Raw genomic sequence first — 27714 nt, 5'->3', positions numbered from 1 at the left:
ATGATTTATATACAAAAGAAAGGTAATGGACCAAGGATACTTTCTTGTGAAGTGTCAAGATCTATCACTTAGCGATTTGCAAATTCACCATCAATTCAAACAATACTTTCACGATTAGTAATAAAAAAACCAATTAAGTTCATTGGTTTCAACTTTCTCCTCTTGATACGGGTGCTAAAAGACTTCCTATCTATCGATCTGATACCAACAAAAAAACAGATTGAAAAACATCACGATAATTAGTAATATGTGATCGAGGCCATCTTTTTCAACTTGCTTAGACGCCGCTGATACATTTTTCAATTGTTTGTTTTCAGTATTGAAGTAATTTCTATGAATATAGGATGAAGCAGAACTCTATATTCAAAACTTCTAATGACTTCCGGATAATAAATAATACAAATGCTTGTATGGCTTACGATATCGAATATCTTCACAAAATGAATCTCGTTCAAAGCAGTTTGAACTACCCGCAAAACTTTTTCCGAGCCAATGAAATTGTCAGGAGACTTTCTGGGCTATGGTTTCCAGGAAGTGAAACTCACATAATGATCAGATTGTTTTACTTTTTGTACGTCGCGATTTTATTTAGTTGCGGATTTGTAATCGCCATTTGTGAATGTATGATATTCAAAGAGTCAATAAAAAAGATCAGCACTTTCGCCAGCCAAATCGGCATGATTCTCACCCATTTTGCAGGGATCGTGAAACTTTGCCTGTTGACTTTCGGGCACGGAAAATTATTGAGATTAATTCAAGTTTTGGAGGATAAGAAATATCAATACGAATCTTTGGGTGAATCCAAACCAGGTGTTATGCTCCAGGAAGGAATGAAAATTTACAATATAACCACTTATTCGGTATGTATTAATTCATGTTTTGTAGCTGTAAATTAATCTTGAGTTATAACAATGACTTCCTGTTTTCTTGATCACAGGGAAATATTTCAATTATTACCTTGATACCTTTAAAAATGTTTGCAGAAGAGATTTATTTTCCTTTGGAATTTGTTTTACATCTATTTCGCTTCGTCCATGTCTAAGATTCAAAATTTTTCACCACTTTCTTTCACTTATTTCTGTAGATGAAGTTTTAATGTTCATATCGATACTTTATGTTACCAATTCAAATGTCAATTCCTGTAGAAATTACTCAGTAATAGGTAGTTTTATCAGAACTGATATAACGGGTGTCAGTAAATCATAAGTTCCTGTATAGTTCCTTTTAGTTTCACCGAGTTTTCAAGCCTGCTACATTTTTTAAAGCACTCTTAATATCGCATCTGGTTGCCCGTGATTGGACGAAAAGTAATTCAAGTACCTCATGTTATGTTTGAGAAATACAATCGCAAAAATTAAGTGGCAATTATGATAGATAGATTATGATAAGACAAGTGAATAAAATTCCATTTTCGTGTCTATTGTTTTTTAAATAGCGATCTATTTTTTTATTAGCATTTTTCGTTAATTCCAATGGAGTTACCAAAAAAATTCTGTATATTACTTCATTTACTTTTATCAAGTAAAACACTCACTTAGGTGACCCAAATCTATAGGACCATCTCTGGCTAGGAAAGGTCTTTACCTTTCGACCATAACTGGCCATAACTGGCTGGATCTATGCCATGCTGGTGAACAGAACTGTAACTACGACTCTCCAAGACGAGGTCATTGAGTTCAGGGTCACCAAAGGCTACCCTTAAGATGGGGTACTATCTCCTCTTCTGTGGTCGCTCCTGATGGATAGTCTGCTTGATGCCCTCGACAGAAGAAAATTAGATCTGCAAGCTTATGCAGATGCCCTTGTCGTCTTGGCAAGGTCCACGTCGGGAAGGGTAGCTTGTAATATCCTCCAAAGCACGATGGACGTTGTTCGCAGTTGATGCCTGAGGAAGCAGATGTCTGTCAACCCCAGCAAAACTGTGATAATCCCCTTCACCAGGAGGAGAAAATTGGAGGATCTAACGACACTTTCCCTCAATGGTGAGGTCATTCCATTTGGAACGGAGGTGAAATAGCTTGGCATTGTCCTTGATAAAAAAACTCACCTGGAATGCTAACACAAAGCCAGACTGTTCCTATGGACATGTCGAAGAATTTGTGGTAAAACTTGGAGTTTAGTTCCCAAACAAATCCATTAGATTCATGTGATTATTATCAGACCAATGATCACTTATGGTGAAGGCTTTACAGAAAACGGTCCAGGAGAAGCTCTCTGACTTACAGAGAGAGGCTTGTCTGGCCACACTACACCGCCAGCGGCCATGGAAATCCTTCTAGATCTACCTCCTCTCCTCATTTTTCTGAAGAGAAAAGTTAGATGGAATGCATATAGACTTGTGCACATTGCCAATTACACAAATCAATTTAATGCAGAGTGCAACAGACTGTTGGTTGACACTGGAAGTCACAGCATTCTGAAAATGACCTCTGACTTTATGCCTCCAACTGTTAACTATGAACTGCCTTTTAAAGTAATGTTCCCGAGTAGAAAGGACTAAATCCTCCGGGAGAAGGTTCACATATGGATCAAAAACACCTTCCGGTTCCGGTGCAGATATCAACCTGCCTAGGAACCTATGCAACTTTATTTCAAGCGAAAGTTGACGCAATTGAATTGTGTGCGGAGAGATTAGAAGAATCCAACCTCATATACGAAAAAAATAAATAACAGACATTAGAGAGGTAAATTATTGAGTTGCAAATATTTTTCGATGGTGCAATAGCAATTTTCAATCCTGTCTTGAAAATCAAAATTTCAGGCGACTGTCCTACTACGATGTCCAGCGTATTGATTAGTTCAGGTTCAAGATAAATATGATTTTTGAAGTATAACACACCTCATATTTCCTGAAACGTGTTGAAAGAGACGATCGAACAACAAGGAATCCACTTTGAATATGTACTACAGTGATTTTTTCAATAAATTCGGATATTGTACTTCCAAATAATTGAAGTGCATCGCTGACAAGTTGATTTTGTTAGTTTTGTTGAATTATTAAATTCTGTTCAATTTGTCAATCCAATCGTAAATATTTTAGTATCGTTAGATTCGCAAAAATCTTTTTTTCCGAAAATGCTTGTCAGAGATGGTCGCTATTTGAAAAATCATAGTTGAACATGAAAAAGTATCAGCTGTCCAGTCTCATTTCTATCTTACACTTTACTCACTGAAACTTTGCTATTTTAATTTTTTAACATCGCCTGATGCTCTCAAATTAGTTTACGTACACTGTCTTGACACAAGAGATGATAAAATTGTAACGAAAAGTATTTTAGTCAAATGAGCAGACTATAATAACCAGTTACAAGAAATATATTTCACATATTCGGTTTTATGGATCGAAGGAGTCTATTGTCGCTCAACAGTCTAGTGTCGATATACAATATTTTTGTTCTGGCATGGAAAAAGTATTTCGACTGATTCATTCCATGACAGAGGTCCTAATACTATTTTGAATTTTACTACATGGGCTGAAAAGTCTCGGGCCAAACACATAGATGGCGCTAATCTTATTGCTGTCACCGCTTTTTCAGTTATTACTAACCATTGAAAGAAAGCTATTTGTATTTTAGTGTGAGTTATTGTGCTAAGAGTGGCACTACTTTTGTTATTTTGAAAACAATGGATCAAAAACGATTTCGAGTTCTCATTTTACACGGCTTTTTGATGGGAAAAAATACCGTGTAAGCAAAGCAATGGCTTGAAAATTATTATGAGGACTACGCTCCATCAGAACGTTGGTTTGCTGACTTCAAACGTGGTCGTAGAGACACTGATGATGCAGAACGCAGTGGACGTCCAAATGAGGCAGTAACCCCAGAAAACATAAAAAATCTACAAAATCTTTTTGAATGATTGAAAAGTGAAGTTGCGTGAGTTAGCTGACATTGTGAAGATATCAAAAGAAAGTGTTGGCTTTATATTGCATGAGCAATTGACTATGAGAAAGCTCTGTGGGTGCCGCACAAGCTCACTGTTGACCAAAAACAAGAACATTTCGATGATTCTGAGCAGTATTTGGCCATGTTCAAACATAATAAACCGAAATTTTCGCGTCGATATGTGACAATAGATGAAACATGAATCCATCACTCCGGAATCAAAACGATCGTCATCTGAGTGGAGAGCAATTAGTGAACCTCGTCCAAAGCGCCCGAAATCACAACAATCGGCTGGAAAAGTTATGGCCTCGGTATTTTGAGAAGTGCGTTGTGCAATATTCATCGACTATCTTGAGAAGGGAAATACCAACAACAGTTAATATTATATAGCGTTATTGGAGCGTTTGAAGGCCAAAATTGAGAAGGAACGACCGCATATGGCAAAGAAAAAATATCGTTCCATCAAGACTACGCACCGTGTCATAAGTCAATCAAAACAATGACAAAACTACATGAATTGAACTTCGAATTGCTCCCACACCCACCGTATTAGCCAGATTTGGCTCCCAGCGACTACTGCTGTTCGCAGACCTCAAAAAATACTTCTCAACCCATGTGATATATTGAGTTTTGAGTTATTCTATCAATGAAAACCTGTTTGGCAAATATATTGTTTTTATTCTTCATCATTTTCAAGTATTCGAATTTTGTTATTGAAATTTTAAAAACATATACTTACTTCTGTGTTGACGACGTTGAAATTATTGTTATTCAAACTACACTTCAAGCATATTCATATTTATTAATAGAATGTCATCGAATGACTTTATCCTTTTCAAGGTCTTCGTTCTGTATGGTTTTGTTGGCATCTCTGGACACATATCTTCCCTTATTAATCTGAATCTAGAAATTCAGGGAGACACCTTCGAAGGAACGAATAAAACTTGCTATGATTTTTTGCCCTATATGTTTTACATACCTTTACCTCATCAACTGAAATGGCAGTGTGAACTGGCTCTCACTTTCATGGATATTGGATTTGCTATGCATGCTTCTGTAATTGCAGGTGAGTACGGAAAAAATTATATTCAGAATAGTTATGACAATTGTGAGAAAAACATTCCTCACTGAATAAAACAAACAATATCTTCAATAAGTATCTGCTATAATCAGATCCAGGGTACTATCTTGACATGGGAGTATGAGTTTACTTTTGAGAAACATGCCTGGTATAAACTATCTTTTGGAGTTATACTTATCTATCTGTCTGTTAAAAATCTGTTCTTCCGTTAATCAGCTGTCGCTCTCATTGGAACGACAACTCTCAGAAGTTGCGAAACTTGTGTGAGCTAAGGACTAACGAGGTCTTACCTTTTAACGTGTGATACCTAACACTCATGAATGCTCATACTCCACAGACTCTATCCAGGCCACTCTGTCAAGATGTTTGTTTTAACTATTGAAGTCCATGGTGGAATGATGCCCTCTCTACTCTCGAATCTCAAGATCATGCCAGCTTGCCCCACTGAGGCAGAAATCTTAGCCGAACAAATGCAGAAGGATGTCATTCTTGGCTCACTGCGTTTGTCTAGGGCACATGATTCTCGGACCCAATGATCACTTACCCCACGAAGAGGAGAGTGGGCATTGGTTGCGAATTCTCAAATGTATCGAGGCTTCGAGAGATCGGGCCCGACCAGCGCGACCTTAAGGAAAAAATAATAATGATTGATAATAATAGTCATATTTGAATAGGATGGCGACCGTTGAATATGATTTTGATTGTCAAGTTGGTGGGAATTCGGTCAAAATGTTGAAGAAAACCAATTTCTAAATTGTCGACGTTTAGAAACTTCATTGTTTCATCTTCAGGACTATTTAGGGCGGAAGGGATTATCAATCTGTAGATTGATAATCCCTTCGTGTATGTGTCAACGTCTTTCAGAAACCTGTGCACGTATTTATATTTTATGTCGAAATTATTCACTTCACCCTTCAACTCGGAAAGCCGCCTAAATAGTCCTGAAGATGGAACAATAAAGTTTCGAAACGTCGACAATTATAAATTGGTTTTCTTCAACATTCTGACCGAATTCCCATCAACTTGACAATCAAAATAATAGTAATGTTGATTCACTAACAATCAACGAAATGAATTTCATCAGCTCAGACTTCCATTGTCCAATATGGCATAAAATGTTTTGAAATCCCTAAAAGAATCCATAAAATTAAAATTGATAGCTGAAAATGACAATTATATTCGGCAAAAAAACCCTGAAAAGATATTACAATAACATAAAATACAAGCAACAATTGAAAACTGAACAATTAGAAAGGAAATGAAAATTAATAGATTTCAAGCCAAGTTACTTCACTACGTTTCGATTGTTAGTATCCACAACTGTCTTCAAGTGATGACTGGATCCATTCCTTCGAAAGATGACTATTTATTGGTCATTCGAGAGCTTCCACCTATCCCATGTTCCCTCTCTCCGCTTCACCGGTTTAGCGGGAGCTCGCCATCTGGCGGGAGTTGTCCGTTTTTCCGCATGATTATGAATTTCCATATGTTGCGTATCTCTACGCCAGCTTGGCTACATGCATTGTTGGACAACATATATGCGGCTTCTTTGAATTTTCTCCTAAACCAGTTGATGTTATGTCGATGAGTCAAAATGCTCTGTTATTTCCGATTTGATGGTATCTCCTCGTTGTGTGTGTTTTTTTGTGCTAGGCAATGCGGACTTTTAATGGCCTCTTAGTTTCACCAATATAGGATTTGCCGCACTCGTAGGGTACCTGGTAGATACAATTATTGGAATCGCTGTCCGCGTTTGGTGGTCTGGTTTTCATGAGGCTGCTACGGATAGTGTTTCCGGATCCGAAGCAGGTTCTGATGTTGTACGTGGACCCAATTCTTTTTATCCTTTCCGACAATTCTCTGATGTGGGGAAGTGTAAGTACTGGTTGTGACGACTTCTCTTCCTTCCGAGACTCTTGCTGTCTTCTAGCCAAAGTCTGTTCCACAATCACTTTGGAGTAACCATTCCGTTGGAGATCATTTTTGATGATGCTTAGTTCCTTTTTGAGACATTCCTTCGTATTACAGCTCGAAAGCACGGTCTACTAGAGTCCTGATGATTCCTCTTTTAGTCGATTGATGATGGTTGGACTCGTGGTTCAGATACTGTCCGGTGTGAGTGGGTTTATAGTATACAGATGTTTCCCACTTAGTTTAAATATATTATGCTGTTTGAAATATGTTTTTTTCACTAACAAGCTATCGCACCCCTACGAACGACAACCCTCAGAAGTCGAAACTTGTGAGACCTAAAGACTAACGAAGTGTGATTCCTTACACGGATTGGACGATAGCAAGTGAAAATAAATCGAGCGTTTAGCTTGGGGCTTGAACCATCGACTCACACACAGGCCGATTGACTGAGTGAACAAAGCACCCACGTCGAACCGCCTGGCTACCGACCGACCAGTGTCGGTCCTCTCCACCAATACGTTTAAGAATGACAATTCGTTGTGGACTTTCCTCTCCATTGAGATCGAATGACCTATAAATAGTCATCTCTCAGAGGAATAAGTCCAGTTATCACTCGAGGAGGATTGTGGATATTAACAATCGAAACGTCGTGAAGTATCTTGACTTGAAATCTTTTAATTTTCATTTCCTTTCTAATTGTTCAGTTTTCAATTGTTACTTGTATTTTATTTTAATTTCATTGCTCAATATAATTGTTATTTTCAGCTATTCATTTCAATTTTATTAATTATTTCAGGGATTTCAAATCATTTTATATCATATTAGACAATGGAACTAATGAAATTCACTTTCACGTTGACAAGTTGTCAACCACCTCAAAACAATCAATAAAATATTCAAAAAACTTCACAGGATGGTAAAAGTAAATAAACAATATTCGTCACAGTTTCATGTAGCAGGTTACAATAAAATGAAATATAATGAATCATCGATGAGAATGAAAAAATTGAAGATTGAACGCCTGTTAATAAACTTTATAACATTTACACATTTAATCAAATTTTTCAAATTGAAATATAATGTCTCTAAGGAGCGATCTCTGGTAAAAGAGAGATAACTTTGTGGAAGTGAAATGAAATTTCACATTTTCTTGTTTGTCAAAATCATGTATTTCCACAAACTACACCGGAAACGATTTGACCTTCACAAATTCTATTTCCAAAAATATCACAGTTGCTATCACAGTAACATGTTAAGTGAGTGAGTCTATTCGACTCTCCACCGCAACCCGCAAGGGTTTATTGTGGCTCACACTTATTCACACTCGACCAAATAAACCCAGCTTCCTAACGAAGCCGATTAGTTTGTATGACTAGTGATCTTTCAGGTCAGATGGTGAGAGTATGGCTCTGCCGAACTCTAAAAACCTGATTCGGTCCCCAGCGGGGCAGACACAAAGTATGTGCTCTGCTGTTTATCATTTTCCAAACAGATGTGACACACACTATCTTCCGACAGTCCGAGAGTCTGCATATGATGATTCAAATGACAGTGTAAGTGTAAGGAGTGACAGTGTAAGGAGGCCTGTTAGACATCTTAGTTCATCCCTACTGTAGTCCAACAACTGTTTGGTATCAAGCTCCGAAGGGTGAATAAACGCCTTGGAGTGAGCCAGTCCTGAAAGATTGTGCCAGAAGTCCATAAATCTTCTTGCCATCCAGGTGTTCAATGTTTGTTTGGCAAAACCGACAATGAGCCACGTGGAACATAATAAATGATTATATAGGGAGAACTAAAAACATAAAAAAGAAAGATATCCTCCTTGAAATAAATGGTGTCTTGTTAACCGATGATTCGCAAGTTGTAAATGAGTTTGCAACCAACTTTGCGAAGGTAGCCTCTGAAAATCGGTCAAGCTACATAGGTCAGAATATGTCACTACCACATACCGTCGCTGATTTCAATGAAAACTCTATTTTCTTCAAGGAAGTGTTGGAACCTGAGATACTAACGACGATGAATAATTTAAAAATAAATCATCGAGTGGATTTGATGACATAACAGTGAAAGGTCTGAAATATGTCATCCCAACAGTATCGGGCATTCTAGTGAAGCTCATAAATGAATCAATATTTGAGAGAGCTTTTTCTGAAGTCTGGAAAACTGCAACGGTTATACCAATACATAAAAAAGGTTCGCAAGTAGATATTGACAACTATCGCCAAATTTAATTATTAAGTGTGCCATCAAAACTACTAGTTGCAAATAGAATTGTTTTATTTCTTGAAAAATACAAAATCTTATCTGATCAGCAACATGGCTTTAGAAAAGCTAGATCGGTTGAAACAGTTATTGCTAGTAAATTTGAGTTCAGTTACAATAACATTGATAAGGGTAGGTATGTAGTTTCAATCTTATTAGATCTAGCGAAAGCCTTTGATTTAGTAAGAAATGATCAGTAAATTGTACAACATTGGTATCAGAGGATTCGTACTTGAATGGATTAGGTCATTTTTATCTGACATAAAAATGGTTGTGACTCTGAATAACACTGCATCACATATTCAAGATATTATGCTTGGCGTACCACAAGGTTCAATATTAGGACCGCTGCTGTGTTCAATCTGTATAAATGATCTCCCGAAATATATCAAACATGGTTACACCGTAATGTTCGCAGATGACACTACCATATCAGTGTCTGGTAACACAATAGATAGATGAGTTTGAATTCAATATAAACTCAGTCATGGACGTTATGGTTTCTTGGTGTGACAGAAACCAACTGAAACTGAATGCGAATAAAATAATTCACTTAGGTTTGACCATCCCAAAACACAAAACTTCAACATTCAAAGAATCTCTTAGGTATAACGGCATCATACTTTTAAATTCAATGCCACAGGATGTCAAGGACCTACACTTAATAAGTTACAAAAACTATATCAAAGAATTATAGAGGAACGGGGGATATTATAGCTTGGATGCAAAGGGATGTCTTGATATAACTTGTTCTCACTGCTTTTCCTTCCTATTTTTATGTCAAACATTTCAATTGTATATAATTATATCAAGTTGTTTAATAATAATTTGTCTATGAGTTTGAAATTTGCATCAGTGTGTGGCTTGTAGTGCCTGTTTTATTTGATAGGTGTATATTCATTTATTTATATGTATATAGTTATTTATTGTCATTTTTATTATTGACATGTGTAATATCATAATGATCTGAAATATGAATGAATACAACAACAACAATAAAGCCTAAAGCGATGCCAATGACAGGTTCTGGTTTAATAAAGCTGCTTGCAGAACCCTCCTTTGCAAGGGAGACAGCAGCCTCATTGCCTTCCAGGCCAATATGGCCAGGAATCCAGATCAGAGACAATATGTTGAGTCTTCCTATCAAGGAGAGTCGTTTTTGGCAATTTGCTACCAATTTAGACGTTGCTCGGTAGGAGCCAAGAGCTTCCAACGCCGCTTGAGAATATTTTTATTGACTTGTGTATGAGGTTGGATTCTTCCAATCTCTCCGCATACAATTCAATAGCATAAATTTCCGCATGAAATACAGTCGCATAGGTTCCTATGCAGGTTGATATCTCTTTCCTGTGTCTGCCACTGAAAACACCTGCACCAGAACCGGAAGGTGTTTTTGATCCATCTGTGAACCAACAACTATCTGATCTTAAGAGTATGTTATTCACTACGAAAGAGCCACTGTGATAGCGAAACATGTCGTGATATATTTGGGAATGAAGTCAGATCAAAGATCAAATCGTTTTCGGTGTAATTTGTGGAATTAATATAGATCTTCATCAAGTAACGGCCGAGTCGATCAGGAAATCATGTATTTCTTCTTTCTGGCAAATCAACAGACATTGTTCAGTAATTTTATTCGAAACACATGTTACGGTTGATTAGGATATAAGTAACTTTCTTGCCTAAAAAGACGAATAAAAATAAGTCAATACTATGTATTACTAACATACAGAAGCAAAACCATATACTCGTATCCTCCATTCTGTTATTTTTTTGATCTTTCAGTTCACGACACACTATTCTCAGGTCTGCTGAATTATTTGAAAACGCAGTTACTCATAGTTTGTGAAGTTTTCAAGACTCTTCGTGTGCGGTGTTTGAAAAACATCGGCCTTCCGAAGGACTACATCATTATGCATGATACGGATAATCCTGTATTAGAAAGAGAATTATACAGATTGCTGACGCATGCCACAGAACACCTGAAAATTTTATTGAGGTAAATATGTTGAAATATATTTAGAAAAGAAAATTTTTTCAAGAGAGAACAATTAGAGTTTCTACTTCTCCAATGATACAAATATTTACTGTGTGAAAATCCCAGAGAAATGATGATATGATTCTTGATATGAAATCTCATATCAAGAATAATTACACAGAAGTATTCGCTCGAATATACAGTCACAGGCAAAAATATTGCATATTTCATTTTAGGCCTTGATTTCATGTTTATTTCTATTTCTCTGAATTTTTATGCAGTTTTCATTACTACATGGTATACGCTGAAGTATTTAACGTATATTGATTGCCAAATAATCCAGATATTAAAACTTTATAACACACTTGTAGAAGCACTAATGGAATGAACTAGTTTTGGTAATAATATTTAATCAGAACCAGCAACAGTGACAACAAAATGAAAGTTCTTTGAGACAACATAATAACAGTTGAGTACTCAGTGTTTCCTCTTCTAGCTCTAACGATAGCCTGCGTCTTCCTGGGCATACTCCGTAAAAGAGATTGATGGTTTCTTGTGGAATTCGATTCCGTTCTTCCTGTGCAGCAATTCTTAAATCTGCTATTAAGTTAGGAGCTGGATTTCGTACTCTTCTATGTCTTTTTAGGATGTCTCAAATATGTTCCATGGGATTTGCGTCGGGACTGTTTGGTGGCCACTCCACTGCCTCAAGTCCAACAACTTCAAGATACTGCGTGACTTTTCTTGCAGTATATGCACGAGCATTATCATGCATTAGCACAAAACTGTCGTAACCAATGAAGCCACCGTTAAAAAAAACATGCTCTTCAGGGATTTTTCGTATGTACCAGTCAGCATTCATTCTTAAATTCACCTCTATACGCTCGGTGCGACTGTCCCAACTAATGATACCCCACAACATAATGGAACCACCACCAAACCTAACGTTATGTACAAGAGTACATTCTGCGAAACGTTTTCCAGATCTTCTGTAAACTAGACCACGTCCATCTGGTTTCCATAACTGTATTTTTGTTTCATCTGTGAAAAGAATTTTTTCCCACTGATGTTCATTCCAGTTGACATGAGCTATGGCAAATTGTAACCGTCTAGATTTGTGACGTGGGAGAAGCCTACGAACTCTGGCAGGGCGTTGTGGATTCAAACTAACTTCTTTGAGTCTTCTTATTACTATTTTGACACTAATGTTAACTTATCTTTTGCTCAGTAAATCATTTCTGAGATGCGGAGCTGTATGCGTGCGATTTCGCAAAGATTGAATTTTCAAATATTGGTCATCTCTTGGCGTTGTAGATACATCTCTTGCGTCCTTGGCCAGGCCGCCTTTTATACTTTCCAGTCTCATTGTATCGTTTCACAATGCGAGAAACAGTCAATTGATGGATATGCAATCTTCGCCCAATATCTTCTTGTCTGCATCCTTCATTGCCTAAAATAACAATTTTGACACCAACAAATTCGCTCATATGCGTCATCTCACTGATAAAACTACAGAATCAAGACATAACTCTAAATTTCATTCTGACAACAATAAACAAAACAATAGACATTAAAACTGGCAAAAGCACACTATTCAAAGTTTGTAATTTGTACCGTTATTTCACTTATTTAGCCATAGCGACATGTCCAAGCATTCTTTTATCTATAATGAATGGAAATTTACGTAAAATACTTTGGCCTTTGAATAAATATCAATAAAAATAAATAAAGTGTTGAGGGAAAAGAAATTAACATGAAAAAATCTTGAAATAAAATTGCAATATTTTTGTTCGAGAGTGTATATCTCATTTCTATTATATTTTATTCGTGTTGAGTTTTGTGAAGTTCAATTGTACCAGGTACCTACCATTCACTGTCACAATGCCTGCACGGTTAAATTTCATGCAGGAAGATATTTCATTATTTATGGAGAATGGGACGTTTTCACAACACATGATGTATGTGCCGCCCAATATCAACACAAACAAAAATCATCGCCGAACCAGTCAGAAAAATCGTTCAGACCTTTCAAAATCATGGTTCTGTACAAGCAAGAATTCAAAAAATAAAGGTGATTCAACTTGCTCTTCTTGAATATTGTATCGCGAACAGTTTCACTGAGGCAAGCTGGGAGAGAGAATCTAGAATTTTCAGATAGTCAATAAGGACACAAGGCAAATATGAACCACTGAAACTCAATGCTAATCGGGGTTTGAAAGATACCAATTTTCAAAAACGTCATAACACAACATTGCGCTTATACAGTGTGTAAAAGCCAAATAGAATAAATTCATTATTTCGGTTAATGAGCATATTTAAAAAAAAAATCCGAAACACGTCAATTGTCAATCATAATTTGACATTCTATATCGTAAAAATGCTACCCCTACCTTTAACCCCCTTAGAATGACAGGTACAACCACCAATTTTTAAAATGGGAAGTATAGGTTTGTGATATATCGTTTGAAAGGTATCTTCATTCTCTATTCAAAAATGTTATCGCTTTCAAGTGTATTGCAACAATTAAGATAAAATAAATTAAAATCATCTGGTTACCGAAATTCGATAAAATACACTCCAAAACTAAAATGTAATGCAAAACGTAATAAAATGTAGGATACGAAAAAAAACTATGGATTTTATTGAAGTAGATGTTCAAAATGTTCACTGCGAACGTCTTGGCAACATCCTTATCTCAAGTAAAACTGTCTTCTAACATTATTTAGCATAACAAGCGTAACCGACCTAATCGAAAGCGTTTTTCGTTCCTTTAAGTCATTCAACTCTCAAGTTTAAGTTTTGTACACATTGCTCTTTACATATCCACATAAAAAGAATCTAATAATTAAAGATCAGGTGATCGCGCTGGCCATTCAATCGATCCTCGCCTCCCTAGCCACCGATTGGGAAATGTTGCATCGAGGTATTGCCGGACATTAACTTGGTAATGTGGTGGTGCTCCATCCTGCTGAAACCATATCGTATTCACTGGAACTTGAGGGTTTCTTGGATCAGGATATGAATTTGCTAAACTTGGAATGACATTATTTTGAAATATTGCCAAATAATTATCGCCATTCCAGTTGCCCTCAATGAAAAAGGGACGCTGCCCAAACTTAACCTTTTGAAGGTATTGCGTGTGTTCTTCTCTCATCCAGTGAGGATTTTCCGTTGATCAGTAACGGCAATGTTGCCGATTAGCAAGACCGTTAAGAGACAAAGTACACTTATCAGAAAACATAACGTCTTCTAATTGGATGATATTGTTATCGAACAAGTCCATCATATGCTCACAAAAATAAGTTCTTCTATCGAAATCGTCTTCCATGAGCTCCTGAGTAGGTATCATTTTATAGGGATGCTTTCTATTTTCTTTTAATATGTTAACTATCGATGTATGGCTAACATTGAATATAGTGGATGCCTGCCTACTCGATGTATGTGGGTTTTCCTCAAACTCAAGCATCACATGTAATTTGAGTTCATTACTCATTGCATTGGCAGCTGCTTCTTTTATCTGCCCCACATGACCAAGCTCGCGTAACTGCTTGTCTATTTTGCTTATTGTTCCTTGAGATATGGGTGGTAAATTGGGAAATTTCCCATGAAACAGGCGAGCTATTTCCTGTCGTGTTCGAGTTTTATCTCCGTAACCAATCATTTGTAAAACTGTTATTTTATGCATTTCCGTTAATCTAACCATTTGTCAGACTTGAAGTTAACGAACTTTAAACTTGAATTAAAATACTGACAACTATTGTTGTAACATAGAATACAAATTGACAAGGCGTTTTAAACTAACGTTGCCACGGAAACTATTTACAGTTTTTTAAAGGATTCCATCTAAGAAGAACATTGCTATGGTTTTTGTTTACTTTCTTACTCAACATGAAATAAGTTTTCAGTATATTGCAATAGGTTTTGAGTGTATTTCATCGAATTTCGGTAACCACACGATTTTAATTTATTTTATCTTAATTATTGCAATGAACTTGAAAGCGATAACAATTTTGAATAGAGAATGAATAGACCTTTCAAACGATATATCACAAGCCTATATTTCCCTTATAAAAAATTGGAGGTTGTTGTCATTCGACGGGGGTTGAAGGTAGGGGTAGCATTTTTCCGTTGAAGTATGTCAAATTATAATTCAAATTTGACGTGTCTCGGGATTTTGTTAAAATATGTACCATAACCAAAATAGTGGATCTATTTCATTTGGCTTTTACACACTGTATAACCCTAACTATATTGAAATTATCAGGTCAAGTTACGTTTCAATGAGCAGCCAATAATATTGAGAAAAAAGGTATGCTACTACTTTGTTTTCTTGAAGTTTATAGATCAAGGAACTGAAAATGCAATTTTTTATTCTCTTGTATCTAGCTCTGGATATAGTATTGGTGTACTCGTAATAATACCTAAATGGAAAATGTTCCAAACAAGGTTATATGAGACATTGTTATTTGAAATGAATGATTAACTTGTTCGAAACTTTCACAGTACAATTCATGAATACATATACTTTTGAAAATATTCAATATGAACTACTTTTATATTTTTCAGGATTAGAGAAGACTTGGAATACATGTTCACATATGTTATATTAATTCAAGCAATCGCTTCCTTATTCATCATATCATCCTGCTTGTACGTCGGATATATTGTGAGTATTAGGTACTCAAGCTAACAATAAACAAATTCAAATTCACAAATATTTTGGAAAGGGCGAGTATCACTAGTAAATTAGTTTTCAACAAAAACAATGAAAATAAGCAATTATTTAAAAATTTCCTTTCTGCAGCAAATTGGGTTGCTTTAGATGAAATAACAGATTCCAATGAGTGCACTGAAACATTTCTGAATATTTTTCAATATTAACACGAAATGAGCTTTCCGTTAATCAAGGTGAAGGGTGATAATTACCGGAGAAATAAAGAAGCTATAGTCGATGTTAGCATTATAAAAGCCAAGACAGAAATTAACAACTTAAACCATTTAATAGAGTTGAAATTACCAAATAATGGTACCAAATTGGAAAGAACAATTCAAATTAAAGAAATACGAGTATGAACAACTACTTATTAATAGGAAAAAGCAAGTGGCGCTGAATAATATTCGCGAGTCGTCTAATAGACCAAAAGCTATCTGGGAGCACATCAACACCAATACAGGAAGGAAACCAAAAAGACAACTACGACGATATCTGTCGAAGAATTTAACAATTACTTTGTGAATATTGTAAATGAAATAATCAATGAAATTCCACCTTCGACAGCTCATTTCCCGACACATCTGAGTAAATCCCCTACTACCGTAAATGGAAATTCTATTTTCATCTATCCTCCAACAGAAGAAGAAATAACTGATATAATAAAATCATTCAAGAATTCCAATTCAACTGACATCTACAACCACTCAGTGTGTATGTATAAAGAAAACCTAGATGCATTACTGAAACCAATAACTCAGATAATAAATAATATATTAACAACTGGAATATTTCCGGATAAACTAAAAATCGCAAAAGTGATACCATCATTCAAATCAGGGGATAGAACATCGATATCAAACTACAGACCAATTGCATTGGTCCCCATTTTGGGTAAAATTGCTGAAAAAATAATTGCAATACGAATGGCCTCATTTTTAGAACAAAATAACTTATTCACGAGTTCGCAGTTGGATTTAGAAAGCGAAAAATTACTGCCGGGGCAGTTTTTGAGCTAGCCAATTTCATAGGAGGGGTATTTGAAGACAAAGTGTCAACCTTGGCAGTATTTGTTGATCTGAGTAAAGCTTTCGATTGTGTCTCAAAATATTTTACTCGAAAAGCTGGAATAATATGGTCTCAGAGGTATATCTCTTGATTTGATATATATTATATATATATATATATATATATATATATATATATATATATATATATATATATATATATATATATATATATATAAACGATTTGTCCTCTTCAATAAATATGAAGACTATCTTATATGCCGACGACACAACATTTTATACTAGGGTAAGACAAAGAGAAGAAGCCACCGTTATCCAGAACATAACTGAGTCAGCTAATGATTGGTTCAACGCAAATAAATCACAAATCAATAAAGCGAAAACAGCTTCTATGATATTCTTATACCAAGGAAATCACTTGAACAGCAACTTGTCGTGGAAAACTCACACAATCTTTCGAGTAGGTTATCTAAGGCCATTTATGCTATTAGACAAGTTAAAATTAATTTAGGTAGGGAAGCGGCTATCATGACATACCATTCACTATTTCATAATGTTATGACACATGGATTATTACATTGGGGACACTCTATCTACTTACAGCCTATTTTTTCACTCCAAAAAAGATCAATTAGAGCAATTGTAGGTTTAAACAGATTGGAAAGTTGTAAGCCGTGGTTTGTACAGCTAGGTATTTTGACGTTACTTCCATCAGTCATATATACTAACTTGGTATTCATAAAAGAAAATATCAGCAACTATCAGAAACTTAGTGATAATCATAATTATAATACAAGAAATAGAGACAACCTGCTGATTCCACAACATGAATGAGCAAGTACTAGTCGCAATTATCTAGGAATGAGACTGTTTAATAAATTAACTATTGAATTGAAAGATACACACCTGGAAATATTCAAAAAGAAACTAAAGGGTATTCTGTTGAGGAAGGCCTACTACGAAGTAAATGATTTCGAATTGTCCTAAGTTAATTTGAATTACAATTCCTGTTATTTTTTCATTCTTTTGGTTAAATTTGTTTTTAATTATTATATAGTACTCCTAACTCTTATTTTCAAATATGACTTACAGATTCGTTAATAACCTATATGGACCTTAATATGTTTATGTTCTACTTTTAAATTTTGTTTCATATGTCATGTTTTATTAATTATGTTGTAATTTTACGTTGTAAATAATTTATAATTTACAATTTATATATGTCATATATGTGTATTTTATGTGACTTGTCCAGACACCATGGTGTACTTGTGATCAATAAATAAAAAAAATAAATGAAACAAGATACTGTAGATGAAATATATAAATTGGGCATTTCATCAACACACATTTTTCTTTCTCATCCTCAAATCACAACTCTCTAACTGGTATCAAGGGACTTAATTAAATAATAATATGTTGTAGTAATTCACTCGATTATTTTGAAACTTGAGAGTAAATCACCACGTTTTGAGTTGTTTACTGAGGAGAGTTCCTAATGTCATGATCTCGATATCTTAACCAATTTAACTTGAGGAATATAAGTAATCATTCAATTTTCTCAATTCTACAACCTAAACAATATAGACTCTAATTTCAGGTCCCATTTGGATCTCCTGAAATGATTGCACTGATGGAATTTTCCTTATGCATTATCATACAACTATCTTTGGTGTGCTGGTTTGGAAATGAAATAACAAGGGCTGTGAGTATAGATCTAATTCAGTACGACTTGAATTAATTTTATTTTTCAGAGTGAAATGATACGAACTTCCTTGTTCGAAAGTGATTGGTTCAGCTGCAGTCCCCGTTTCAAGCAAGCTATGATACTAACTTTTATACGCATGCAACGCCCTGTTTACTTATCTATTGGGAAATTTAGTCCACTAACATTGGCTACACTGGTCGCAGTAAGTTCTTACCTAGAGTACTATATTTTTTGTGTCAATGATATGTTACGAGTTTTTCGGTCGAGGTCTATAGGTTTTTATGCCAAACGTTTCGTTCACTATTGCGGTACACATTATCAAAGGCGATGAGGTAACGGTCGAAGTGCTCAAGTTGTTCTCAACGCAAAAACAACAATTCCGGAATTTTTCTCCGGTTTGATATTATCATAGGTGGGCGTGGCTTCGTTACTCCTAATTGAATTACCTAACTTCAATTGTTCGCAATTGAGAACAGGTAGCCAGATTCTATCGATGTTCATTGCCTCTTCCATTTGATTGGAAGTATCCCAGTGTTTCTGAATTTCTATTGCCTCCATATATTCTTGAATAGTAATTTTGAGTTTTATCGAATATTACTGTATTTTTGAGTAATGATATGAGTGCCTTCTTTGAGATCATGTTTGGTTATTACAGTTTGTTGGTCGATTTATCTGAGTTCAGAGAGACGGGTACGTATACTTTTTTCGTGATTCCAATGTAGATCGACCCGGAGCTATAAGGAATCCAGTATACCCCGAGTGTTCATGCTCCATGGGGTCCTTAGCTGAAGTTAAGCTTTTTCTGTTAGTTTTTGTTGGCCTGAATATTGGCCTGAATATTTACGACCACTTTTTCTGAGGCCCGTTGTTCGAATTTTTTCATGAAAAAGTTCACCACCGCCGGACTTGATAGACTGCACATTGCTGCACCATCCATTTGTTCATATAAAACACCATTCCACTGAAAATAAGTTGATGATAAACAATTAGCAAAGAGGGCGGTTATATCTGCTGGGAATACTTCACTAATTAGCCGTATCGTGTCCTCGATTAGAACCATCTTGTACAAGGAGACCACGTCAAAACTCACTAGTATGTCTTCTGGATCTAACTGTATATCTCTATAAAGTTTCCCGAGTCTTCAATGAATGACTCTGTTTTTTCTATGAGCGGCTGCGGTAGGGTTGTCAAGTATTTAGTCAGCTCATGAATTGGTCAACCTATCGCATTCACGACAGGTCTGAGGGGCACATCATTCTATTCATGGATTTTGGATTAGCCATATAAACGAGGCGGCAAGGTTTCGAATTTTAGTAGGACCTTCGTCGTGTTCTCACAAAGACTTAATGAACGGATAAAAAGATTCGTTTTCCTCCAAGTCCCGGAGGGCTGATCCCGACTGAGTCTTTTATATGTCCCTGAATGGAGTAGGGCAACAATTTTCTGGCATTTCCTTTGTCAGTGGGCAACATGTTGTCATCAGTATTGAGTTTTTTATTGTGTTGTGTTGGCCTTGGGCGGTTTGGGGCGCGTTGGAATCCTCGACGTTTCTGTGCGGATTTCCTTAGTTTTTTTATGGTTTTTGTGATAACTTACATTGTATTGACTTCGCTTCCTCCTTTTGATGTGAATTTTTTGTATCCACATATTTATATTTCAAACCGACTCCATATTTCAAAATAAGATCTGATAATCTGTTTTTTTTTAACATTGGACAGTGACTCAATGGAATTTGAATATGAAATTAACATTATAGATAGTTGAATATCAGAAATTTAGACTTCGATTTTGTCTTGACATATCAGAAACCCTCAACAATCTACGGAAATTCGACTCCATGACTATTTTTCCACGATCAACAATGAGAATATCCATCCCATCGCAGAGAGAAATCCATCTTCACTCACATTCATATTCCATACACATTGGTTTGGTCGCTCCTGTTTTCAGTACGGCTCTTCAGCTTCCTGAAAAAACGTTCCCTGCAAGTGGCCGTCGATAGATATCCCCCGAATAATTTCACCATCAACTCTGGTATTTCCAAGGAATCCATATTGTCTCCATATTGTTGCTTTTTTGATTGGATATCAACAATTTATCGGAAACAACGAAGAATCCAATATATTGTTTTGCTGACAGCAGCACACTTGTATCGTCATTCCATTTAGATTCCAGGATATCGGTTGCGGATGCACATCTTTACCTGCAGCAGGAGGTTGCAAATTTTATTAAGGATCTAGAAGTGATTTCGAATTAGGGTGAAAGTAACTAGGTTCAATTCAATGCCAGGCATCGGTTTACTCCAAAAAGATAAATGTCTCCGAACCGGATATAATAATGTCAGGACAGGCAATTCCGCTTCTTGTTTCGATGAGTTTGTTGGGGGTTAAAATGGACACCAATATGTCTTGGCACAATAATGTCACTGGAATTGCAAAAGCTGCTTCTCAAAAGCTTGAGATCCTATTCCTAATCAGAAAACTGTACACACTTCAGCAACTTTTGATGCTTTATATGTTGAAAAACCACCGTTTTCATAATTTGTCAATTTGTTTTCGTCCACATTGTATATGTTTATAGGTAGTTAAGAGATTAATTTTGACATAATGAAAGTGTGAGTTGAGTTGTTTAAAATTAATACATTCATTCAAGAGTTTACTTGAGATATTCCCTCTACTTCAACATTATAAAGCTCAGATCAGACCTTCTTTGATGTATTGTTCTCATGTATGGAGCTCCGCCCCTAAGCATACCCTGAAGCTGTTGGATTCCATCCATAAAAGAGCAATCCGCCTGATTGGAGACGCGAACATCACTTGCAACCGTGATAGTCTGGAACATCGAAGAAAGATTTGGATTTGTCTTTCTTCTATAGATGCTTTCATGGAAAGTGCTTAAGTGACTTGGCACTTTTGATTCCACCAAGAGCGGTACATATCAGAAATACGCGACAAACTGTGGCTGCTTATCGTTTTCAGGTTCAACTCAGTATACCTTGAACTTCACTGTTTAAGAACTCTTTCATTTGGAGAACTGCGTTTATGTAGAACGTTTTTCCAAATGGATTCCATCTCAAGCGATTCAAATCCGATGCGAATCGCTACTTCAGTACAGGCACCGCTCTTGTGCTTGTGTTTTCTCAAAAAAAAGTATCTGGAGTGAACCGATATTCTAGATGTCAATGAAAGAAACAAGAAGCCTTGTGTCTGGTTAAACTTTATCGTTTCTCAAATTGCCTTTATGTTCAATTAAAAAGAAAACGTATTGAAGAGTAGCTTGTATGTCTCCACGTTCTACAGAAATGCCATACTTATTCTCAAATATTCAATTCATTTTCAACTCATTACTATTTTACTTTTCAGATCTGTCGTGGTTCGTTTTCCTACTTCGCAGTTTTCAAGAGTGTATAATAATAATTGAATTTTCACCGCTGCAGAAGGCACTACTCATTTATTTTCATGCACCAAAGCACTAAGGTTTGATGAAAACTAGCTTCTCTGAAATATATGTTATAATACAAATATCTCAAATGTATAATACGTAATAGAAAAATCAATATAAATGAATTTCCACAACTCATATGCATTCTACATATATTACGACGTTCTGTATCCTCATCAGCCTCTTCGAAATCTGAAGTTATTTCTCCTTGATCAGCATCCCCTTATTACCTGTCGATTTCCTGCAAATACCATACAGTAACACAAAAATGTAAGTCAAGTTAAGAATCAACAATTTCGTGAATTTTACAAAATAGAAATTATACTGGAATACGTGGTGTGGTGAAAGAGTTGCTCTCAATACAATCACATATCAACATCTCAAATCAAACGTGTTCAGTAGTCCAACACTTCAAACCAATCTTGATACAATGTAGATACAAATATTCCGAATGGAATATTTTTCATTGTCGCTTAGTCTAATCATTTTCTGAACTACTAGTATCATCACTATCAGCCTTATAATCATGTCAGTATCAGAAACCCCCAAAAAAGCCTGAATATATTTTGTTTGACAAATATTGAATGCTTGTCTTCAGATAGAAATTCTTCTCTATTCATCCATATCTTCAATATCGGATGTATACATAAGCTCACTAAAAAATGTTTGATTCGAAAAGATACCGTCACACATTAAAATAACTTTCTCGACTGAATATTTTAGAGATCATGAATGTAAATGATATTTTTATGAAAATCTTTTCCTCTGTGAGATTCTCTATTTACAAATAAAACAGTTTCAAACCCTGATTGAGATAATACCCTGTTTGTTATTTTATCTTTGTACAACTCAACACTTAGTACTTTCATTGATATAATTTGAAGTGAATATTTGTGAAGAGATTGTCCCTAACTTGTCCAATCTACACAGCTAAATATCAAAGGAACTGGGACATACTCAAATGATCCTTCTTCGGATCCAACAGGTTATAGGACCAGTCATCTGATGACAAGGGTTCGTTCATGCTTCAATTTAACTTTGATCTATTCTTCACCTCACAGAATATGTTCAACTCTGCTTTTGCTCCCAAATAAAACGTCTCTCTCTCAACAGTTGATCCGAGTCAAATATTGATGGAACTTTTGGACTCTTTCGAAAGATACGAACACCCCTCTACAAGCTTACCTTTCATCAAACAGATTTGACCGTTCAACATTGATACTTAATAATTGTTATTTCCATTTATCATTCTCCCATTGTTTTGACCAGATAATATCTGAATAACGAATGTATATATGTAATTTCTATTAATTTATTCTCCAACAAGTTTCATTTTTTGTTAAAAAAATCTTTCCTCATTCGTGTGTGTGTGTGTATTTTTTATGATGAATTTGTGTTGTTTCATTAATGTATGATGACATCTTAAAAATCAAATAGCTAAGGATAAACCATTCCCCACCATGTTTATTTGCTTTCATCAATATCGTTTTGTTGATCATCTTCAGGAAGGTGAATCAATTAGAAGAATTTCTCATAAAAACAAGATGATGGCTACATTGCGACAAAAAGACATCATTGGCAACATTTCGCCTCCACCACGTATTCTTGAATTTCATCAAATGATACTATCTCACTTTCAAAGAAGCAATGTCATATTATTCTATCACAGTCATAAAATTACTGGGAAACACTATATCTATATATCTACCTTATATCAAAAGTTCCCAAAATTCTATTAATAGGTAATGTCTATTTTGTAAAACTTTTCTTATGATTATTAAATTCAACGTTAACTCATTTCAAGCAATTTCAAGCAGATAATTTCCTTATAGATTTCAGATATGAATGGGGTGCGAATACTGGAAAATCTACGTTTTTCTCAGATTTGATCAATGTACTCAGCAAACTCGTTAACATGTATTCCAATCTGAAGAGAAATCCACAAAAGATAATCCAATACAGTGCAGACGTAAATGGTCCCGCACGAGGCAAGATGTTATGATCTGAAAGGTTTAATAGTGTTGATGACATCGAAAATGTACGATCGCAATCCCAAGCCATTTCGACTTCATTATTATCAGGAAGTGAATGATAAACATTTTGAATAACTATTGAAATGAACTGAAATTAGTTCCGAATATATTTTTTTTGTTTTCAGGTTTTGAAAACGAATATTAAACTGCTTATTACTCAGGAACAGTTGGTTTTATTCTCAAAAATAAGCATTAGATAACTGAAATACGTATTAATCAAGACCCTCATTTCTTTTTGAAAGGGAACATTATAGCACACTCTCGGCGATGGGTAATACAAACACCATTGTCTTTTTATGCTAAAATGCTAGGAATGATACCTTTTTACATAAGTTTCTTCAATTTGATATCTTGTTGTCCTGTTCAAAACTTTGGAATGAAGGAATTATTCACGTCCGTACTGTATTGAATTCGTTTCAGTTATGCTCAGTTCAACATTATAATAATTTTTTGGACTTTCCTTCATGCGTTCCTCATCATGATAGAACGTGTGAAAGAGTATCAGAAGAGTATCCATTAAGAGCACTTCAACTAATAAAACTTTTCTGTGAGAGCATTTGGTACGAGCCGTAATTTCGATAATTATTAGTTATTTTCTATTTTGATACTGGAGGTTCGAAACGAAATTTTTTCGATATCTTCAATTTTCTCAATGAGAAATGTTATCATATCAGTCAACACACACAGAAAACTTCTATTATCAATCTCTTCTAGAATCAAGCTCTATTTCTTCAAAATACTTCTACAATAAAAAACGGTTTCCACAGCATTGGTTGATTTACATCTATTTTTTCTCATTCATTGTTTTTATGAGTTATGCCAAATGATGAAAATATCATTGTAAGTACAGTGTGAATCTTTTGAGCGTATTCTTTCCAGAACAAAAGGAAGAGCGTAATATGCTTGAGTTTTCGTCACGAGAGTTGAATGATATTTCTTAGATTGGTCTTTTAGCGATTCACTCTGTTCTTTTCTGATTACATATCGTTGGGTGTATGATTTCATAGGCAAACCTATAATATCATGAAATCGTGTAAATATGATATAAAAGTTATCTGTCAAAATGGCCACTTCAACATGGAACTGGGCACTGAAAATGAAAACCAGAAAAAGGTATCATCATTGATATTGAGGTAAGGCCTGAATACATCATTGGACCCAACTATCCTTGAGGACATGTGAGTAAGCATGAAAACAGTATCCCTCAGGAAAACACCACCAATATCAATGATAAACGTCGTTTCCGAAGCGGGAAAGAAAATTAGAAGAACCCAGATCCCAGGTTTGAGGGTCATTGTACTGTGGAATTTCTTTTCGATATTTCGCCATCACGCATGGTTAGCTCCTTTTAGAGGTTCTTTGTAGAGGAATCTGGGGATCAGTGTATTGCTATCTCCATTCGGGCGATGATTAGTTTCCATATTGTGTTGAGTGATCTGGCGATGATTGGATTCTACATTGGGTTCAGCTCCAGTGTTTCTTTTTTTTAAGTTATACTTCTTTTGGCACGTTAGGAAAATACGATGGAAGTAAATTTTTACAATACTCGCGCACACCGTCACGAAAAACCGACACCCTGAAGTAAGCTTCTTCTTCTTCTTCTTTAATTTATATGCCAGTTGCTTCTCAGTTGAGCGCATTTGGCTCCTCCTGTCCATAGTGAACAGAAGCTTCGCCAGGAGGCGCAGCTGTCTTGCTGGCGCCCAAAGTTTTCTTATTCACTTTTTCTTTCATAAAAACACTTCATTTCTTTACTGGGTGCCACCTTCTTGGGATGTCTTTCATATAATCACCACATCTATTATAGAACTGACGACCTCGTCAAATCCGTCGACACTCAGCCTGGTTACTGACGTAGGGGGAGCACCAGCCCTCTCAATATGGCTTTCAGAAATAACACATCTATTATCGCACTGACGACCAGCCTGGTTACTGGCATAGGGATCCGCCATTCCTTTCAAAATGTCTTTCACTTCAATATTTATTCGAACTTGACTTCATTTTTTGAAAAACACCCCACTTTTGGACCCCACTCCGACCACGACATCCACGTAGATTTTCAAAAAAAGTTACCAACAGAGTAAAAGTGAAGACATCTACACAGAATCTATGTAGAAATAATTTTTTATGATATTTTAATAAACTTTATTGAACGAGATAATGCGTTATAATAAAACTTTCAGTCGTTATAATGAAACTTTCAGTCTATTGAAAACTTTTTTTTTATTATCAGAGTTGTTTTTTCTACAAACATAGATTAAAGTAATGGATGAAATTTTTAGAAAGATTTGTATCTTGTTACGCCTAACAAGTATAACTTCTTGCGTGCGTACATAAGAACACACACTCTTTTTTTATGATGCACTGTTTAGAATCTTTGGTGTAGTAATGAATAATACTGGAGTTTTTTTCCCAACACCAAATCGTTATTTTTAACATCTCGACACGTGTCTTGATCACCAAGTGATCATCTTCAAAGAGGAAGATTAAAACTAGAAACAACAAGTTAACAACAACAGGCGACTAGATGCCTATGAGAGTGTAGAAATAAGTAAACACAATAATATTATTAATAACGATGACGGACCTATACCAAAGAGCATACTATATAGCTTGTTAAAATAATGTTGTTGGGTTTACTGATTACTACATAAGGACACATTGCAAAAATAAATTTGGATAGGCAATATTATGGAATTAATTTTTATATAGCTGAAAATTGTTTTATATAAACATATATTGTAAAATAATAGATAAGGCGAAATTGTAAAATTAATTTAGGTTGGTATACCTGTATGGGTGTTACGCCTGGATGGTTTACCTGTATGCGACACCTATATAGCATAAATAGGGCTAGCCCGCATTAGTTTCAAGTTTTAATCTTCCTCTTTGAAGATGATCACTTGGTGATCGAAACATGTGTCGAGGTGTTAAAAATAACGATTTGGTGTTGTGAAAAAACTCCAGTAATATTCACTCTTTTTTTTATTAAATTTATTCTCACGCGGTGATATTTTTGTTCTGGCGATAATTGGATCACATATTGGGTTGAGCTTCGGTGTTTATTTTTTGTTGTATTCAAATTTGTGCACATGTTTTTGGATGTATATCGCCTCCCGCACTAGCCCACTGTGTACTAGAAATGTATCTTCTACAAAGAGGATTCTGGTATTATAGTTTTTTCTCCGATTCTGATTTTTGTCACATCTCTATATAATCTTGGATAGTAGCCCTGATAATTTTTTCCAATTCCCACCACCGATCGAATAAAATCGACGAAACGTACGGAAAATACTTTAACGCTGAAAAAAGGATGTTTTACAGAATATTTTATATCATATTTCACGATGAATCGAGATGAATATCATTCACTATTGAACTTGAAGATTCAAACTGGAAAATGTAAAATTGTGGCTGGAAGCCGATTCAGCTGTGCGTCGCATTCTAAATCTCTTTCGATTTGATGATTCGGAATATATATTTACTGGGCGACCTCTTCCGTCCCTCCTCCCTGGGCATCGCTTGACATTTCATGTGGCCGAAGAATGGCCCGCACAGTTTCGAAGTATTTTTTGAAGCCCAACTTCGCGTAGAGTCCCATAGAGGCATCATTCTCAGGACGGATCACGACGAATGGAATGTAACCACGTTCTGTCACCTGAAAAATAATGAAA

General features: G+C 35.5%; 2 protein-coding genes across 2 annotated transcripts in view; one reads left to right on the top strand and one right to left on the bottom strand.

Moving 5' to 3' along the window:
• Nucleotides 1–455: 455 nt before the first annotated feature.
• On the top strand, nucleotides 456–22073 carry LOC111507288 (odorant receptor 4). The gene is made up of 7 exons (XM_023162579.2): nucleotides 456–860; nucleotides 4725–4950; nucleotides 10927–11140; nucleotides 15686–15785; nucleotides 18459–18563; nucleotides 18613–18768; nucleotides 21929–22073. Exons 1-7 carry the CDS (start codon nucleotides 549–551, stop codon nucleotides 21974–21976), a joined length of 1161 nt encoding a protein of 386 aa, XP_023018347.2. The 5' UTR covers nucleotides 456–548; the 3' UTR covers nucleotides 21977–22073.
• Nucleotides 22060–27714, bottom strand: part of LOC111507290 (glycine N-acyltransferase) — a 51313-nt gene continuing 45658 nt past the window's right edge. The window contains exon 6 of the mRNA XM_023162581.2: nucleotides 22060–27698. Within this exon, the coding sequence (XP_023018349.1) occupies nucleotides 27522–27698 (177 nt within the window). The 3' untranslated portion in view covers nucleotides 22060–27521. The remainder of the gene's footprint in view (nucleotides 27699–27714) is intronic.

The sequence above is a fragment of the Leptinotarsa decemlineata genome, unplaced genomic scaffold (genome assembly GCF_025532065.1).
Source record: "Leptinotarsa decemlineata unplaced genomic scaffold, Ldec_3_MD MMD2_tig00002974_RagTag_RagTag, whole genome shotgun sequence".
NCBI lineage: Eukaryota > Metazoa > Arthropoda > Insecta > Coleoptera > Chrysomelidae > Leptinotarsa > Leptinotarsa decemlineata.
Note: the sequence above shows the minus strand (reverse complement) of the source record. Positions and strands in the feature narration are given on the sequence as shown.

Excerpts from the sequence above, each read along its gene's own strand:
- LOC111507288 (XM_023162579.2), top strand. The coding sequence starts at position 549 with ATGATCAGATTGTTTTACTTTTTGTACGTCGCGATTTTATTTAGTTGC. Across the intron at positions 4,951-10,926 it reads GCATGCTTCTGTAATTGCAG|TTCACGACACACTATTCTCA; the intron begins GTGAGTACGGAA and ends TTGATCTTTCAG. Across the intron at positions 11,141-15,685 it reads CACCTGAAAATTTTATTGAG|GATTAGAGAAGACTTGGAAT; the intron begins GTAAATATGTTG and ends TATATTTTTCAG.